At 38.5% G+C, this 16,280-nt stretch overlaps 1 protein-coding gene and 7 non-coding genes across 8 annotated transcripts; 1 reads left to right on the top strand and 7 right to left on the bottom strand.

The window, feature by feature from the left end:
* Positions 1-618: 618 nt before the first annotated feature.
* Positions 619-692, bottom strand: trnan-guu (transfer RNA asparagine (anticodon GUU)). Its single transcript has one exon. It is a non-coding gene; the product is annotated as a tRNA-Asn (tRNA).
* A 2,272-nt stretch (positions 693-2,964) lies between these two features.
* trnan-guu (transfer RNA asparagine (anticodon GUU)) lies at positions 2,965-3,038 on the bottom strand. Its single transcript has one exon. It is a non-coding gene; the product is annotated as a tRNA-Asn (tRNA).
* Positions 3,039-5,046: 2,008 nt separating this feature from the next.
* On the bottom strand, positions 5,047-5,120 carry trnan-guu (transfer RNA asparagine (anticodon GUU)). Its single transcript has one exon. It is a non-coding gene; the product is annotated as a tRNA-Asn (tRNA).
* Positions 5,121-6,578: 1,458 nt separating this feature from the next.
* Positions 6,579-6,650, bottom strand: trnap-agg (transfer RNA proline (anticodon AGG)). Its single transcript has one exon. It is a non-coding gene; the product is annotated as a tRNA-Pro (tRNA).
* A 2,964-nt stretch (positions 6,651-9,614) lies between these two features.
* Positions 9,615-9,688, bottom strand: trnan-guu (transfer RNA asparagine (anticodon GUU)). The gene has a single exon. It is a non-coding gene; the product is annotated as a tRNA-Asn (tRNA).
* Positions 9,689-11,409: 1,721 nt separating this feature from the next.
* Positions 11,410-11,481, bottom strand: trnap-agg (transfer RNA proline (anticodon AGG)). Its single transcript has one exon. It is a non-coding gene; the product is annotated as a tRNA-Pro (tRNA).
* A 1,412-nt stretch (positions 11,482-12,893) lies between these two features.
* On the bottom strand, positions 12,894-12,965 carry trnap-ugg (transfer RNA proline (anticodon UGG)). The gene has a single exon. It is a non-coding gene; the product is annotated as a tRNA-Pro (tRNA).
* A 61-nt stretch (positions 12,966-13,026) lies between these two features.
* Positions 13,027-16,050, top strand: setd6 (SET domain containing 6, protein lysine methyltransferase). The gene is made up of 9 exons (XM_061076325.1): positions 13,027-13,209; positions 13,986-14,066; positions 14,156-14,300; positions 14,391-14,532; positions 14,620-14,814; positions 14,915-15,065; positions 15,166-15,346; positions 15,429-15,565; positions 15,644-16,050. Exons 1-9 carry the CDS (start codon positions 13,183-13,185, stop codon positions 15,962-15,964), a joined length of 1,380 nt encoding a protein of 459 aa, XP_060932308.1. The 5' UTR covers positions 13,027-13,182; the 3' UTR covers positions 15,965-16,050.
* Positions 16,051-16,280: the final 230 nt, after the last annotated feature.

Below are 16,280 nucleotides of genomic sequence, written 5' to 3'. Positions count from 1 at the left end.
GAAAACAGAATGAAAATAAGACTTGATCATCCTGATCGATCCATTGGGATGAAACTGTAAGAAGCTTCTGTCTCTGCCGCTGAAACTGAAGAACTCAAGAAACACAAAGTTGTATTCTAGCAGAAATGTGATCTATTATTTAAAAAAAATAGTGGATTGATTGCACATAACAAGTCTCTGTATGGCAATTGGTAAGCGCGTGGTTCAAGCCCACCCAGGGACGGTATTTCTATTGTAGCTGGACTCACTGGTAACAAACCTGTGGACTTCTACCACCAACCTTTCTGAACTCTAATCTCATCAGCCAATCATGGGTTTCGCTGTCCAGTGTCAGATCTGATTTAGGCCAATCATGTGACTCCTTTCCGGTTTCAAAACCTTTCACACAATTTGCAAATGTATAAACATTTGCAATTTTGTTTTAGCTATTTGCAGCATTTTCATATTTTTTGATTCTCTTCTACAGTAGCTGTTCGTCATCCAATCACACACAGGAAAGGACAGATGAGTTTAAATCCAATCTGACACTGGACAGCCCACGATTTGCTGATGAGATTAGAGTTCAGTCAGGTTGACGTCACATGATATTCTCACTGTTTCCAGCATCAATAGGAACATCGTCCCTGGTTGGACTTGAACCAACAACCTTTCGGTTAACAGCCGAACGCGCTAACCAATTGCGCCACAGAGACTTGTTCTTGCTGCCAAACACAACATGACGTGAGCGAATAATAAATCATATATCGACTGCAAAACAACTATGAGTTACTTGTACTTCACCTCTTCATTTGTACGTGTTTAACTAGCAGTGCGTTAAACTCTCACGGCCACCATGTAAAATTGATTATTGATTTGATAGATGTAGCTTTTGAAAAGTGTATGCACTCTTCTCCAGTAGCTGTACTGTATGTCATCGTATAACATGCTGGAAAGAATGGATGTGATTTATGGAGGACCATACATGACTTAAGTATAAATAAATAAATGTAGAAATAAATACAGAAATAAATACATAAATAAAAAAGGAAATTAATTAATTAATTAATACATAAATAAATAAATACGTTAATAACAACAGAAATGTCTAAATAAATGTCTTCCACATTTATTTATTTATTTCATTCCCTCATTTCAGCCTGGTATGCTAATGAGAAAGGCGGGCCTAGCCGCAGTCTCTTGCAGGATTGGTCACAGGAGTGTAATGATCCAGCACATCTACTTCTGCCTTTCAATGATGACTGGTGTCCAGTAGCTGTTTGCAGTGTTGAGCCAGTTCACACTTAAAATGAACTAGTTCAAGTTCAGAGGGTTATTTATTTATTTAAATTTAAGTCATGTATGGTCCTCCATAGACCCAGACCTGTTCATCCTTAAAACTAAGTTCAATAATGTTTTCCACAGACATTTTTCTTTTAGATTTATGTGACCAGTAAACTTGTGGTTTTCTTTTCCGATCTGCTGCCTTGTTTCCAATTTGTGTTACGATTGTGACAACAACACAACTAATACAACAATAAGAACTGTCAATAATGTTTAGTACACATCACAAACACTCCAGGTTTCATACAGAATTATTAAACTTTTACACACACAACAGCTTCACATATCAGTATTTACTATTTATCAGTTATCGATCAACAACACATAGAGTCACCGAACTGACAGATTGATCATTTCAGTTCTTGAATTCTCAAATACAGTTAACCTCCCCCTGACTCAATAACCTGACCACCTCTAAAGTGATAAGTGGTCAAATGGCTTTAACCAGCGAGTAACAGGTAAATTAAAGTAATTGAGAATAGAGAGAGGAATTCCCAGCTGTGACTAAAAGGTGACGACAATAAAACTATTATTTAGTTATAGGCAACATCTGTAAAGTAAGATCTGATGATATTATGTTTTTTGTTTTATTCAATCACTTTTAATTGTACTTCACCTGAGTTCTTCAGTTTCAGATAAAACCTTCTTATAGTTTCACTGCACCTGAGTGTGATGACAATGAAGATCTTTGAATCTTAAAGTTACTCTTTTTTTCCCGGTGATTGTTAAACATGAAACTTAAAATAAAAACAAAACACAATGTGGTGAAAACAGAATGAAAATAAGACTTGATCATCCTGATCGATCCATTGGGATGAAACTGTAAGAAGCTTCTGTCTCTGCCGCTGAAACTGAAGAACTCAAGAAACACAAAGTTGTTTTCTAGCAGAAATGTGATCTATTATTTAAAAAAAATAGTGGATTGATTGCACATAACAAGTCTCTGTATGGCAATTGGTTAGCGCGTGGTTCAAGCCCACCCAGGGACGGTATTTCTATTGTAGCTGGACTCACTGGTAACAAACCTGTGGACTTCTACCACCAACCTTTCTGAACTCTAATCTCATCAGCCAATCATGGGTTTCGCTGTCCAGTGTCAGATCTGATTTAGGCCAATCATGTGACCCCTTTCCGGTTTCAAAACCTTTCACACAATTACATCCAGGACATGGTCAAACACTACACACCAGCACGTTCACTCCGCTCTGCTTCAGCTAAACGACACTTTTGAAAACTAACACTTTGGTAGCACTAAAATGGCACTTACTTATAGCACTTTGTAGTTTTGCTTTATTTCGAAGAAATTTTACTGTCTTGATTCTTGTTGTTCTTGGTTTGTACCCTCAGGGTTGAATGCACTTATTGTAAGTCGCTTTGGATAAAAGCGTCAGCTAAATGAAATGTAATGTAATGTAATGTAAAATTTGCAAATGTATAAACATTTGCAATTTTGTTTTAGCAATTTGCAGCATTTTCATATTTTTTGTTCTCTTCTACAGTAGCTGTGCATCATCCAATCACACACAGAAAAGGACAGATGAGTTTAAATCCAGTCTGACAGCCCACGATTTGCTGATGAGATTAGAGTTCGGTCAGGTTGACGTCACATGATATTCTCACTGTTTCCAGCATCAATAGGAATGTCGTCCCTGGTTGGACTTGAACCAACAACCTTTCGGTTAACAGCCGAACGCGCTAACCAATTGCGCCACAGAGACTTGTTCTTGCTGCCAAACACAACATGAGGTGACCGAATAATAAATCATATATCGACTGCAAAACAACTTTGAGTTACTTGTACTTCACCTCTTCATTTGTACGTGTTTAACTAGCAGTGCGTTAAACTCTCACGGCCACCATGTAAAATTGATTATTGATTTGATAGATGTAGCTTTTGAAAAGTGTATGCACTCTTCTCCAGTAGCTGTACTGTATGTCATCGAATAACATGCTGGAAAGAATGGACGTGATTTATGGAGGAACATACATGACTTAAGTATAAATAAATAAATCTAGAAATAAATACGTTAATAAATAAATAAATAAAAAAGGAAATTAATTAATTAATTAATACATAAATAAATAAATACGTTAATAACAACAGAAATGTCTAAATAAATGTCTTCCACATTTATTTATTTATTTATTTCATTCCCTCATTTCAGCCTGGTATGCTAATGAGAAAGGCGGGCCTAGCCGCAGTCTCTTGCAGGATTGGTCACAGGAGTGTAATGATCCAGCACATCTACTTCTGCCTTTCAATGATGACTGGTGTCCAGTAGCTGTTTGCAGTGTTGAGCCAGTTCACACTTAAAATGAACTAGTTCAAGTTCAGAGGGTTATTTATTTATTTAAATTTAAGTCATGTATGGTCCTCCATAGACCCAGACCTGTTCATCCTTAAAACTAAGTTCAATAATGTTTTCCACAGACATTTTTCTTTTAGATTTATGTGACCAGTAAACTTGTGGTTTTCTTTTCCGATCTGCTGCCTTGTTTCCAATTTGTGTTACGTTTGTGACAACAACACAACTCATACAACAATAAGAACTGTCAATAATGTTTAGTACACATCACAAACACTCCAGGTTTCATACAGAATTATTAAACTTTTACACACACAACAGCTTCACATATCAGTATTTACTATTTATCAGTTATCGATCAACAACACATAGAGTCACTGAACTGACAGATTGATCATTTCAGTTCTTGAATTCTCAAATATAGTTACCCTCCCCCTGACTCAATAACCCGACCACCTCTAAAGTGATAAGTGGTCAAATGGCTTTAACCAGCGAGTAACAGGTAAATTAAAGTAATTGAGAATAGAGAGAGGAATTCCCAGCTGTGACTAAAAGGTGATGACAATAAAACTTTTATTTAGTTATAGGCAACATCTGTAAAGTAAGATCTGATGATATTATGTTTTTTGTTTTATTCAATCACTTTTACTTGTACTTCACCTGAGTTCTTCAGTTTCAGATAAAACCTTCTTATAGTTTCACTGCACCTGAGTGTGATGACAATGAAGATCTTTGAATCTTAAAGTTACTCTTTTTTTCCCGGTGATTGTTAAACATGAAACTTAAAATAAAAATAAAACACAATGTGGTGAAAACAGAATGAAAATAAGACTTGATCATCCTGATCGATCCATTGGGATGAAACAGTAAGAAGCTTCTGTCTCTGCCGCTGAAACTGAAGAACTCAAGAAACACAAAGTTGTTTTCTAGCAGAAATGTGATCTATTATTTAAAAAAAATAGTGGATTGATTGCACATAACAAGTCTCTGTATGGCAATTGGTAAGCGCGTGGTTCAAGCCCACCCAGGGACGGTATTTCTATTGTAGCTGGACTCACTGGTAACAAACCTGTGGACTTCTACCACCAACCTTTCTGAACTCTAATCTCATCAGCCAATCATGGGTTTCGCTGTCCAGTGTCAGATCTGATTTAGGCCAATCATGTGACTCCTTTCCGGTTTCAAAACCTTTCACACAATTTACAAATGTATAATCATTTGCAATTTTGTTTGAGCTATTTGCAGCATTTTCATATTTTTTGTTCTCTTCTACAGTAGCTGTGCATCATCCAATCACACACAGGAAAGGACAGATGAGTTTAAATCCAGTCTGACAGCCCACGATTTGCTGATGAGATTAGAGTTCGGTCAGGTTGACGTCACATGATATTCTCACTGTTTCCAGCTTCAATAGGAATGCCGTCCCTGGTTGGACTTGAACCAACAACCTTTCGGTTAACAGCCGAACGCGCTAACCAATTGCGCCACAGAGACTTGTTCTTGCTGCCAAACACAACATGAGGCGAGCGAATAATAAATCATATATCAACTGCAAAACAACTTTGAGTTACTTGTACTTCACCTCTTCATTTGTACGTGTTTAACTAGCAGTGCGTTAAACTCTCACGGCCACCATGTAAAATTGATCATTGATTTGACAGATGTAGCTTTTGAAAAGTGTATGCACTCTTCTCCAGTAGCTGTACTGTATGTCATCGAATAACATGCTGGAAAGAATGGACGTGATTTATGGAGGACCATACATGACTTAAGTATAAATAAATAAATACAGAAATAAATAAATAAATAAAAAAGGAAATTAATTAATTAATACAGATATAAATAACTAAATACGTTAATAACAACAGAAATGTCTAAATAAATGTCTTCCACATGCTTCCTCTGCGCTGCGCATGAAGCAGCTGATATATATATAAATGTTGAAATAAATAAATGTGGAAATAGATAAAGAAATAAATGAATAAATGTGGACATAAAAACAGAAGTAAATTAATCAATGTGTTAAACTTATTCCCACATTTATATATTTCAACATTTAATTGTCCACATCTGTTCATCCTTAAAACTCAGTTCAATAATGTTTTCCACAGACATTTTTCTTTTAGATTTATGTGACCAGTAAACTTGTGGTTTTCTTTTCCAATCTGGGGCCTTGTTTCCAATTTGTGTTACGATTGTGACAACAACACAACTCATACAACAATAAGAACTGTCAACAATGTTTAGTACACATCACAAACACTCCAGGTTTCATACAGAATTATTAAACTTTTACAAACACAACAGCTTCACATATCAGTATTTACTATTCATCAGTTATCGATCAGCAACACATACATTCACTGAACTGACAGATTTATCATTCTAGTTTTCAAATTCTCAAATACAGTTAACCTCCCCCTGACTCAATAACCTGACCACCTCTAAAGTGACAAAATGGCTTTAACCAGCGAGTAACATGTAAACAAAAGTTATTTGAGAATAGAGAGGGGAATTCCCAGCTGTGAATAAAAGGTGACGACAATAAAACTTTTATTTAGTTATAGGCAACATCTGCAAAGCAAGATCTGATGATATTAGGTTTCAATCACCATCATCTTGGAGTTCATTTATTGTATCAGTGTGAACAGATATAATCACTTTAGACTTTAACTTTAGTTGTTTGACTTTGACCTAGTAATCCGAAGATCCAAAAAGTGTTTATACTTCAGAAAATGTCTGATAGACAAGGTTATTGTCGGTAATGGTAAAATCTGTGAGTAGACACATTGTATATCGAGCAGTCTTGTTGTGATCACAGTCCACGGTGGTTCACTCAGTGATGTGCAGCTTTTTCACAACTTCACAAACATCATCTGAAGCCTTGAGTTTCTCCTCATGTCTTTAATATTAAGTTTATTAGTTGTGTGAGACCCTTAGAGGTCAAAAGAAGGGCTCGTCCGGGATTTGAACCTGGGACCTCTCGCACCCTAAGCGAGAATCATACCCCTAGACCAACGAGCCATGCACAGCTGTACAGAACTGTGTATTTTCGGTCTCGCAGACCTGTAATTGAACTCTTTCAGTGAAGATGTGGCAGTCTTGGTTTCCACATTTCATCCGGTCCAACAGTACCCTCTAGTGGTCTCTTTATTTTGTTCACTCTGCATGACAGAGAGGACCCAGACCTGTAAACATCTTGTAAACAACGTATTTGATGGTGTCAGTCTGTCATATTATTCTTTATCTGTAGTATAGGATCTTCTGATGGTATTTTATTTCATGAAGCATGAGCTGATTTATATATTTATATAAGTGTGAAAATAAAGTCCCCTCAAAACCCAACAGAACAGGAAGGTAGATCCCTCAGTTGTTTATTCTGCACTGAAGACGTCGGAGATCAGAAACTCAGCTTCTTATTCCTTAAGGTTTACATCTACATGTGTGAAACAGCTTTGGGGCAAAGCACTTTTTTTCGGTCTGAATCCACTTATGTTTCAAGCAAAACTATTGTTGAGATATGAAAAAGCTTTGATTTCACCTCTGAAAACTTTTTGGGGTTGGAACAAACTTCGACCACATATCAGACAAGCATCTGTTGATAGTTTTAAGACACTAGTCAATACCTATTCCTATGATCTTGGTTTTCATTTTATCTATGACCATTGTCTTTATTTTTTTACTTTTTTTTTACACCTCCTACTTGCTTTATGCATTTATCCTTAGTCGTTGTGTCATTGCTAATGTGTTCTTACTAATTAATCTTATTTCATGTCTTTGATTTGATTGTAAATCACTTTGAGCTGCATTTCACTTAATAAAATGTATTATTATTCTATTATAAATAAAGTTAGTTAAAAAATGAAACATTAAGCACAAGTGTAGTTGAGAACAACGTGGTTTTTACAGCTCCTCCTTCACATCATTCGTCGAGCTTGTGGTGTAGATCCGGAGATGAGAACTGAAAGGTCATATGTTCGAATCCCTGTGACCTTTAATTGTCCATATGTAAATGAGGTAGGCGGTCCCAAACTCAGTCTCGAACTCACTGAGCTATACACACACACACACACACAGGCCCCGGGGCTCTGCCCCTCACAGCACACTCGCTGAGAGACAGAAGCAGTGACTGAGAGTTGAGCTTGTCACCGCGAAGCAGCTGCTGAGTGACTTTGTAGAACAGTGGAAACAGTGAAAACACAGAGTTTCTCTGGTCACATCTGCTCAGTTGGAAATATATTTAAGACATTTGTTTAGACATTTCTGTTGTTATTAACATATTTATTTATTTATTTCTGTATTAAGTTATTTATTTCCTTTTTTATTTATTTATTTATTTATGTATTTATTTATTTATACTTATGTCATGTATGGTCCTCCATACTTGTGTTACTTGTACTTCACCTGAGTTCTTCAGTTTCAGATAAAACCTTCTTATAGTTTCACTGCACCTGAGTGTGATGACAATTAGGGTTGCAAAGGGGCGGAAAGTTTCCGGTAAATTTCCGGAAACTTTCCGGAAACTTTCCACGGGAATATTAAGCTCGGGAATTTTGGGAATTTTGAAAAAAAAAACAACTATGCAAATTAAAGGCTGAGCAATAAAAACATCATTCAAAACTCTATTTTAAAGATGTATGGAATGCAGCACACACTGCACGTTGAGTTTCAACCCTCCACTGTGCATTCCTCCATCACATGCACAGATAACTCCCAGCATGCTTCACTCTACAGCAGGGCTACTGAGGCCTGCTGTAGAGTGCAGGACTAGTCAGGTAAGTTTCCATGATATTACTCGGGAAAATATATTAGCATGCTGATTGAGGATTGTTCATCTGTTCATCCAGCCTATTTCCATTAATTTATCCATCAATTGTAACATATTTTTACAGACTATTCAAATTGTTTGGCTAACTATTTATGTCTCTGGCATTGCATTAGTGTTTTTTTACAAACTTTTTTCTCATCTTTTTCTACAGAACATTGCCACGTGCACTATCTCATGTGTGGAGACATTTCACCCCATCCAATGTAGAAGGAAAGGCTGTGTTTATTTGCAAATACTGTGCAAAGACCTATGTTAAGAATGACACAAAGATGCAGAAGCATATAGTCAAGTGCCCAAAGTTTCCTCAGGGCTCAAATCAGCCTATGACACAACAAAATGTTTATATTTATGTCTCTATATGACAAGGTAAATACAGTTAGTATAAATTACCCACAACATTTCCAGTTTATTCCCGTTAATTCCCGTATATTCCCGTTTATTCCCATGGAAAGTTTCCAACTTGGAAAATTACCGGAATTTTGCAACCCTAATGACAATAAAGATCTTTGAATCTTAAAGTTACTCTTTTTTCCCCGGTGATTGTTAAACATGAAACTTAAAATAAAAATAAAACAGGATGAAAATAAGACTTGATCATCCTGATCGATCCATTGGGATGAAACTGTAAGAAGCTTCTGTCTCTGCCGCTGAAACTGAAGAACTCAAGAAACACAAAGTTGTTTTCTAGCAGAAATGTGATCTATTATTTAAAAAAAATAGTGGATTGATTGCACATAACAAGTCTCTGTATGGCAATTGGTAAGCGCGTGGTTCAAGCCCACCCAGGGACGGTATTTCTATTGTAGCTGGACTCACTGGTAACAAACCTGTGGACTTCTACCACCAACCTTTCTGAACTCTAATCTCATCAGCCAATCATGGGTTTCGTTGTCCAGTGTCAGATCTGATTTAGGCCAATCATGTGACTCCTTTCCGGTTTCAAAACATTTCACACAATTTGCAATTTTGTTTGAGCTATTTGCAGCATTTTCATATTTTTTGTTCTCTTCTACAGTAGCTGTGCATCATTCAATCACACACAGGAAAGGACAGATGAGTTTAAATCCAGTCTGACAGCCCACGATTTGCTGATGAGATTAGAGTTCGGTCAGGTTGACGTCACATGATATTCTCACTGTTTCCAGCTTCAATAGGAATGCCGTCCCTGGTTGGACTTGAACCAACAACCTTTCGGTTAACAGCCGAACGCGCTAACCAATTGCGCCACAGAGACTTGTTCTTGCTGCCAAACACAACATGACGTGAGCGAATAATAAATCTTATATCGACTGCAAAACAACTTTGAGTTACTTGTACTTCACCTCTTCATTTGTACGTGTTTAACTAGAAGTGCGTTAAACTCTCACAGCCACCGTGTGAAATTGATCATTGATTTGATAGATGTAGCTTTTGAAAAGTGTATGCACTCTTCTCCAGTAGCTGTACTGTATGTCATCGAATAACATGCTGGAAAGAATGGACGTGATTTATGGAGGACCATACATGACTTAAGTATAAATAAATAAATGTAGAAATAAATACAGAAATAGATAGATAAATGAAAGAGGAAATTAATTAATTAATTAATACAGAAATAAATTACTAAATACGTTAATAACAAGAGAAATGTCTAAATAAATGTCTTCCACATTTATTTATTTATTTCATTCCCTCATTTCAGCCTGGTATGCTAATGAGAAAGGCGGGCCTAGCCGCAGTCTCATGCAGGATTGGGTGAACTGGCTCAACACTGCAAACAGCTACTGGACACCAGTCAGCATTGAAAGGCAGAAGTAGATGTGCTGGATCATTACACTACTGTGACTAATCCTGCATGAGACTGCGGCTAGGCCCGCCTTTCTCATTAGCATACCAGACTGAAATGAGGGAATTAAATAAATAAATAATGAAATGTGGAAGACATTTATTTAGACACTTCTGTGTTTATTAACGTATTTCTGTATTAATTTATTTATTTCCTTTTTTATTTATTTGTTTATTTATGTATATATTTCTACATTTATTTATTTATTTATTTAAATGTAAGTCATGTATGGTCCTCCATAGACCCAGACCTGTTCATCCTTAAAACTAAGTTCAATAATGTTTTCCACAGACATTTTTCTTTTAGATTTATGTGACCAGTAACTTGTGGTTTTCTTTTCTGATCTGCTGCCTTGTTTCCAATTTGTGTTACGATTGTGACAACAACACAACTCATACAACAATAAGAACTGTCAATAATGTTTAGTACACATCACAAACACTCCAGGTTTCATACAGAATTATTAAACATTTTACACACACAACAGCTTCACATATCAGTATTTACTATTCAGCAGTTATCGATCAACAATACATACATTCACTGAACTGACAGATTGATCATTTCAGTTTTCAAATTCTCAATTACAGTTAACCTCCCCCTGACTCAATAACCTGACCACCTCTAAAGTGACAAAATGGCTTTAACCAGCGAGTAACATGTAAACAAAAGTTATTTGATAATTGAGAGGGGAATTCCCAGCTGTGAATAAAAGGTGACGACAATAAAACTTTTATTTAGTTATAGGCAACATCATCAAAGTAAGATCTGATGATATTATGTTTCAATCACCATCCTCTTGGAGTTCATTTATTGTATCAGTGTGAACATATATAATCACTTTAGACTTTAACTTTAGTTGTTTGAGTTTGACCTAGTAATCCAAAGATCCAAAAAGTGTTTATACTTCAGAAAATGTCTGATAGAGAAGATTATTGACGGTAATGGTAGAATCTGTGAGTAGACACATTGTATATCGAGCAGTGATGTTGTGATCACAGTCCAAGATGGTTAACTCAGTGATGTGCAGCTTTTTCAACTTCACAAACATCAGCTGAAGCCTTGAGTTTCTCCTCATGTCTTTAATATTACGTTTATTAGTTGTGTGAGACCCTTAGAGGTCAAAAGAAGGGCTCGTCCGGGATTTGAACCCGGGACCTCTCGCACCCTAAGCGAGAATCATACCCCTAGACCAACGAGCCATGCACAGCTTCTCACATCTATGTATTTTTGTTTCCAGACCTGTAATTGAACTCTTTCAGTGAAGATGTGGCAGTCTGCACATTTTATCTCTTCCAACAGCACCCTCTAGTGGTCTCTTTATTTTGTTCACTCTGCATGACAGCCATGACACAGACCTGTAAACATCTTTAATACCCAGTTTTTTACTAATTACAATAGTCGTGGATGAATTAACACTTCAACAATAATAAACATTGAATAAAATAAACTGCTTGTGTTCAGCTTTTGTTTATTTTCACATGTTAAACAAACTGATCAGATGATTGTAACTCGTATTTGATGGTGTTGGTCTGTCATATTATTCTTTATCTGTAGTATAGGATCTTCTGACAGCATTTTATTTTATGAAGCATGAGCTGATTTATCTATTAATATAATTGTGAAAATAAAGTCCCCTCAAAAATCAATAGAACAGAAAGGTAGATTCCTGAGTTGTTTGTTGTTCACTGAAGACGTCTGGGTTCAGAAACTCAGCTTCTTATTCCTTAATGTTTACATCTAAATGTGTGAAACAGCTTTGGGGCAAAGCACTTTTTTTTGGTTTGAATCCACTTATGTTTCAAGAAAAACTATTGTTGAGATATGAAAAAGCTTTGATTTCACCTCTGAAAACTTTTTGGGGTTGGAACAAACTTTGACCACATAGGAGACAAGCATCTGTTGATAGTTTTAAGACACTGGTCATAACCTAATCCTATGATCTTGCTTTAAATCTTTTATAACTTTTTTAAACACCATTGTCTTTATTTAATTACTTATTTTTATACCTTTTACTAGTTTTATGCTTTTATCCTAAGGTGTTGTTTTATTGCTTCATTGTTCTTACTGATTAATCTTATTTCATGTCTTTGATTTGATTGTAAATGACTTTTAGCTGAATTTCACATACTCATGTTGCTGCATAAATAAAATGCATTATTATTATTATATTATAAATAAAGTTAGTTTAAAAAGGAAACATTGAGCACAAGTGAACCTGTTCATTCAGTTCAATAATGTTTTCCACAGACATTTTTCTTTTAGATTTATGTGACCAGTAAACTTGTGGTTTTCTTTTAAGATCTGCTGCCTTGTTTTCAATTTGTGTTACAATTGTGACGACAACACAACTCATACAACAATAAGAACTGTCAATAGTGTCTAGTACACATCACAAACACTCCAGGTTTCATACAGAATTATTAAAACGCTTCTATTATGAATAAAGTTGGTTTAAAAATGAAACATTAAGTACAAGTGTAGTTGAGAACAACGTGGTTTTACAGCTCCTCCTTCACATCATTCGTAGAGCTTCCGGCGTAGATTCGGAGATGAGAACTGAAAGGTCATATGTTCGAAACCCCGTGACCTTTAAACCCTAGCGGCAAAACGAGGGCTCGTCCGGGATTTGAACCCGGGACCTCTCGCACCCAAAGCGAGAATCATACCCCTAGACCAACGAGCCGCGATGCCTGTCGCTATTTGTCAGTGAATTAGAACAAACAACAACCTGTCAGACAGGTGAGCTGCAGAAACAGTGACTGATCAGAGGGAAGCGCGTCACACGGCCGCAGAACGCGTTTGTCCCTGCCCGCTCGCCGTAGTTAGCTGTTGTTAGCATCGAGCTAGCTCAACCTGCAGCAGAACTCGAACCGTCCACGTGTTGACGTTTCATTTTCAAAATGGCAACAGAAGCGAAACGATTCAAGGTGAAAACTTCCATTACTTTGAAAATAAGAACAAGCTAGCGACGCAACACACACACGCACACACGCAGCGGTGTGTTAGCTGCTCATGCTAACAGCTACTTACACACGCTCTGCTGTGTGTTATTAGCGGCGAATGCTAACGGCTACACACACACCCACACAGCTACACACAGCCTCAGTTGTGTGTAATTAGCCGTGCATGCTAACAGCTACACACAGGCTCAGGTGTGTGTTATTAGCTGTGCATGCTAACAGCTTCTTGCACAAACTCAGCTGTTCGTTATTAGCTGTGCATGCTAACAGCTACTTACACACACGTTGAGCTTTGTGTTAGCTGTGCATGCTATCAACAGTGTGTTACTAGCTTATTGTGCTGTAATTACCACATGGGCTAGCAAACTTATCATCAGTGCAGCAGTGTGATTGTTCATCAGCTGTGAAAACTGAATCACATTAATCATATTTTGAATTCACCTTCTCATATTGTCATTCAAAGCTTCATCTCAATGCAATATACCATCTTGTATTAATCTTACAACATCCTGCTTCTTACTAATAACACAAAATATTACTTCTATTCTGTGCCTTGCATCTTTTGTGTTAAAGCACGTGTGTAAGACTATCCTTGGTTGTGACTGATTGTGTTAGAGCTTCTGTTTGTGTTATAAACGAGATGAGATTGACCTTAAGTGGTTTATCATTTAATTAAACGTAATATAAACTTAATATAATTGTAAAAGCACAAGTGTGTGTAACCCTGTGTGTGTTGTTGACAGGTGGATGAAGCCTCGGAGCTCGGCCCCCTGCAGAGCTTCCTCCAGTGGTGCAACACGGTCAACCTGGTGCTCAGTGAGAAGGTATGTGCCTGTCAGATGGTTCATTATCTGTAGATTGATTGGTCCAGAACTTGAAGATGGATGTCCTCCCCCCCCCCCTCTCTCTGCAGGTGTACCTGAGTAAAGAGGGGACAGTTGCAGAGTATGGGATGCTGGCTAAGGAAGACATAGAAGAGGGGGAACTTTTATTCACCATCCCCAGATCGGCTCTTCTCCACCAGGGAACCACCAAGGTCTCTGCTCTGCTGGAGAAAGGTAACTGTTACAAATAAATAATAAATAAATAAAAGTTATTGACTGATGTTCCCCTCTGTCTGTAACATCTGCGTCTCCTCTCCTTTCCAGAGAAGGCGTCTCTGGAGAGCTCCTCCGGCTGGGTTCCCCTGCTGCTGTCTCTGCTGTACGAGTACACGTCCTCCCGGTCCCACTGGAGACCCTACCTGTCTCTGTGGACGGACTTCAAGGCACTGGACCACCCCATGTTCTGGTAGGAAACCGTTTCCCTGAGTTGCTTCTGTCACAGCGTTTCTTGTTTCTGTTGATGAGGTGTGACACGCAGCTTTCACCTGTTCAGGTCTAAAGTGGAGCGAGCCCGGATCCTGAAGGGAACAGGAATCCCAGAGGCCGTGGACACAGACCTGACGAACATCTGCAGCGAATACACAGACGTGGTCCTGCCCTTCATCGCCAAGCACCCTGACCTCTGGAACCCCAGCACACACACACTGGAGCTGTACACACAGCTGGTGGCCTTTGTCATGGCCTACAGGTCAGTGAGCATGAGAAGCACACACACACACACACACACACACTCATGTGAAAATCCTATCTGCTGTGTGTGTTTAAGTTCTTCCTGTTTCTCTCTGTAGTTTCCAAGAGCCTCAGGAAGACGATGAGGAGGTGAGTGATGAAGAGGAGGATGAAGAAGAGGAGAAGGCCCCCAACCCACCGATGATGGTTCCCATGGCGGACATGTTGAACCATGTGTCGAATCACAACGCCAATCTGGAGTTCACACCGGTGAGCTCCCAGTTTAATACCGAGGGACTAGTCTTGATTTGATAGATTAGTCAGTTTCTCATTTTCTGAAAACCAACAACCTTTCATTTCATTTTCTCAGGACACACTGAAAATGGTTTGCGTTCGCCCCATTCACAAAGGACAGGAGGTGTTCAACACCTACGGACAGATGGCAAACTGGCAGCTGCTGCACATGTACGGCTTCACAGAACCGTATCCAAGCAACGACAACGACACAGCAGACATCCCCTTCAACAACCTCTACAAAGCGGCCACACGAGGTGATGGAAGTGACCACAGAGTCCACTAGAGAGATCAGGAAGTGTAGAAACCTCAGTGATCTCATGTTCTTTCTCCTCGCAGGTCTTCAGTCTGATCCCGACCTGCAGCTGATGGAGGAGATGTGGGACCTGCTGAGTCAGATGATGCAGGAGAAGGCAGCGTTTGTCTTCGGCAGAGACGGCTGCCTCACGGACACAGAGCTGCACACGGCACTCAGGGTGAGAAACCACAGCAGGGCTTTGATTATAAACTGAAAACCTTGAGGAACTCTTATTGATGGCTGTTGTCGTCTTCAGGTGCTGGGCATGTCGAGGGAAGAGTTCTCCGATTTCAAAGAAAACGAAGGCTGGGAGGAAGACGACGAGGAAGAGGAGAAGATCACCCTGGCTTTCTCCAACGAGGGTCTCCCCGAGTTGAAGTCCTCGTGGAAGTGGCTGATCCACGAAGCCGCTCGTCTCACGCTGGGCTCGTACGGAGACGCCGCGGTCAGCGAGCGGACGCTGATCGAGGACAAGGCGGCGCTCGGAGGACTGAACAGCCGGCAGCAGAACGCACTGCAGGTACGATACGGACAGAAGAGCATCCTGAGCAAAGTGATGGAGCTCACCCAGTCATGAGGTCACACTCAAGCTTTGTTTTTTATCTCAACGCAAACTACAAGTACCTGTGAAAACATGTCAATAAATTCTCTTTTTCATGAAAAGGTTTGTTTTGTTCTTCTTACGACACATTTACAGTGTTTATCTTTTGATTTCACACAAACTGGTGTAATTTGGTAAGATGTCTAATTTGCAATAGTTTGCAGTCACCTTTGCACTTAATAAGAAAATGGTTCATTTGTAAAGATCACACCACAGACATGGTCCCTTTGGTTTTCAGGTTTCTAATAAAATTTCCTCTATTCCTTCAAAATAAACATAGGAAATAAACATT

This window comes from Limanda limanda, chromosome 8 (assembly GCF_963576545.1).
Source record: "Limanda limanda chromosome 8, fLimLim1.1, whole genome shotgun sequence".
Lineage (NCBI taxonomy): Eukaryota > Metazoa > Chordata > Actinopteri > Pleuronectiformes > Pleuronectidae > Limanda > Limanda limanda.
Note: the sequence above shows the minus strand (reverse complement) of the source record. Positions and strands in the feature narration are given on the sequence as shown.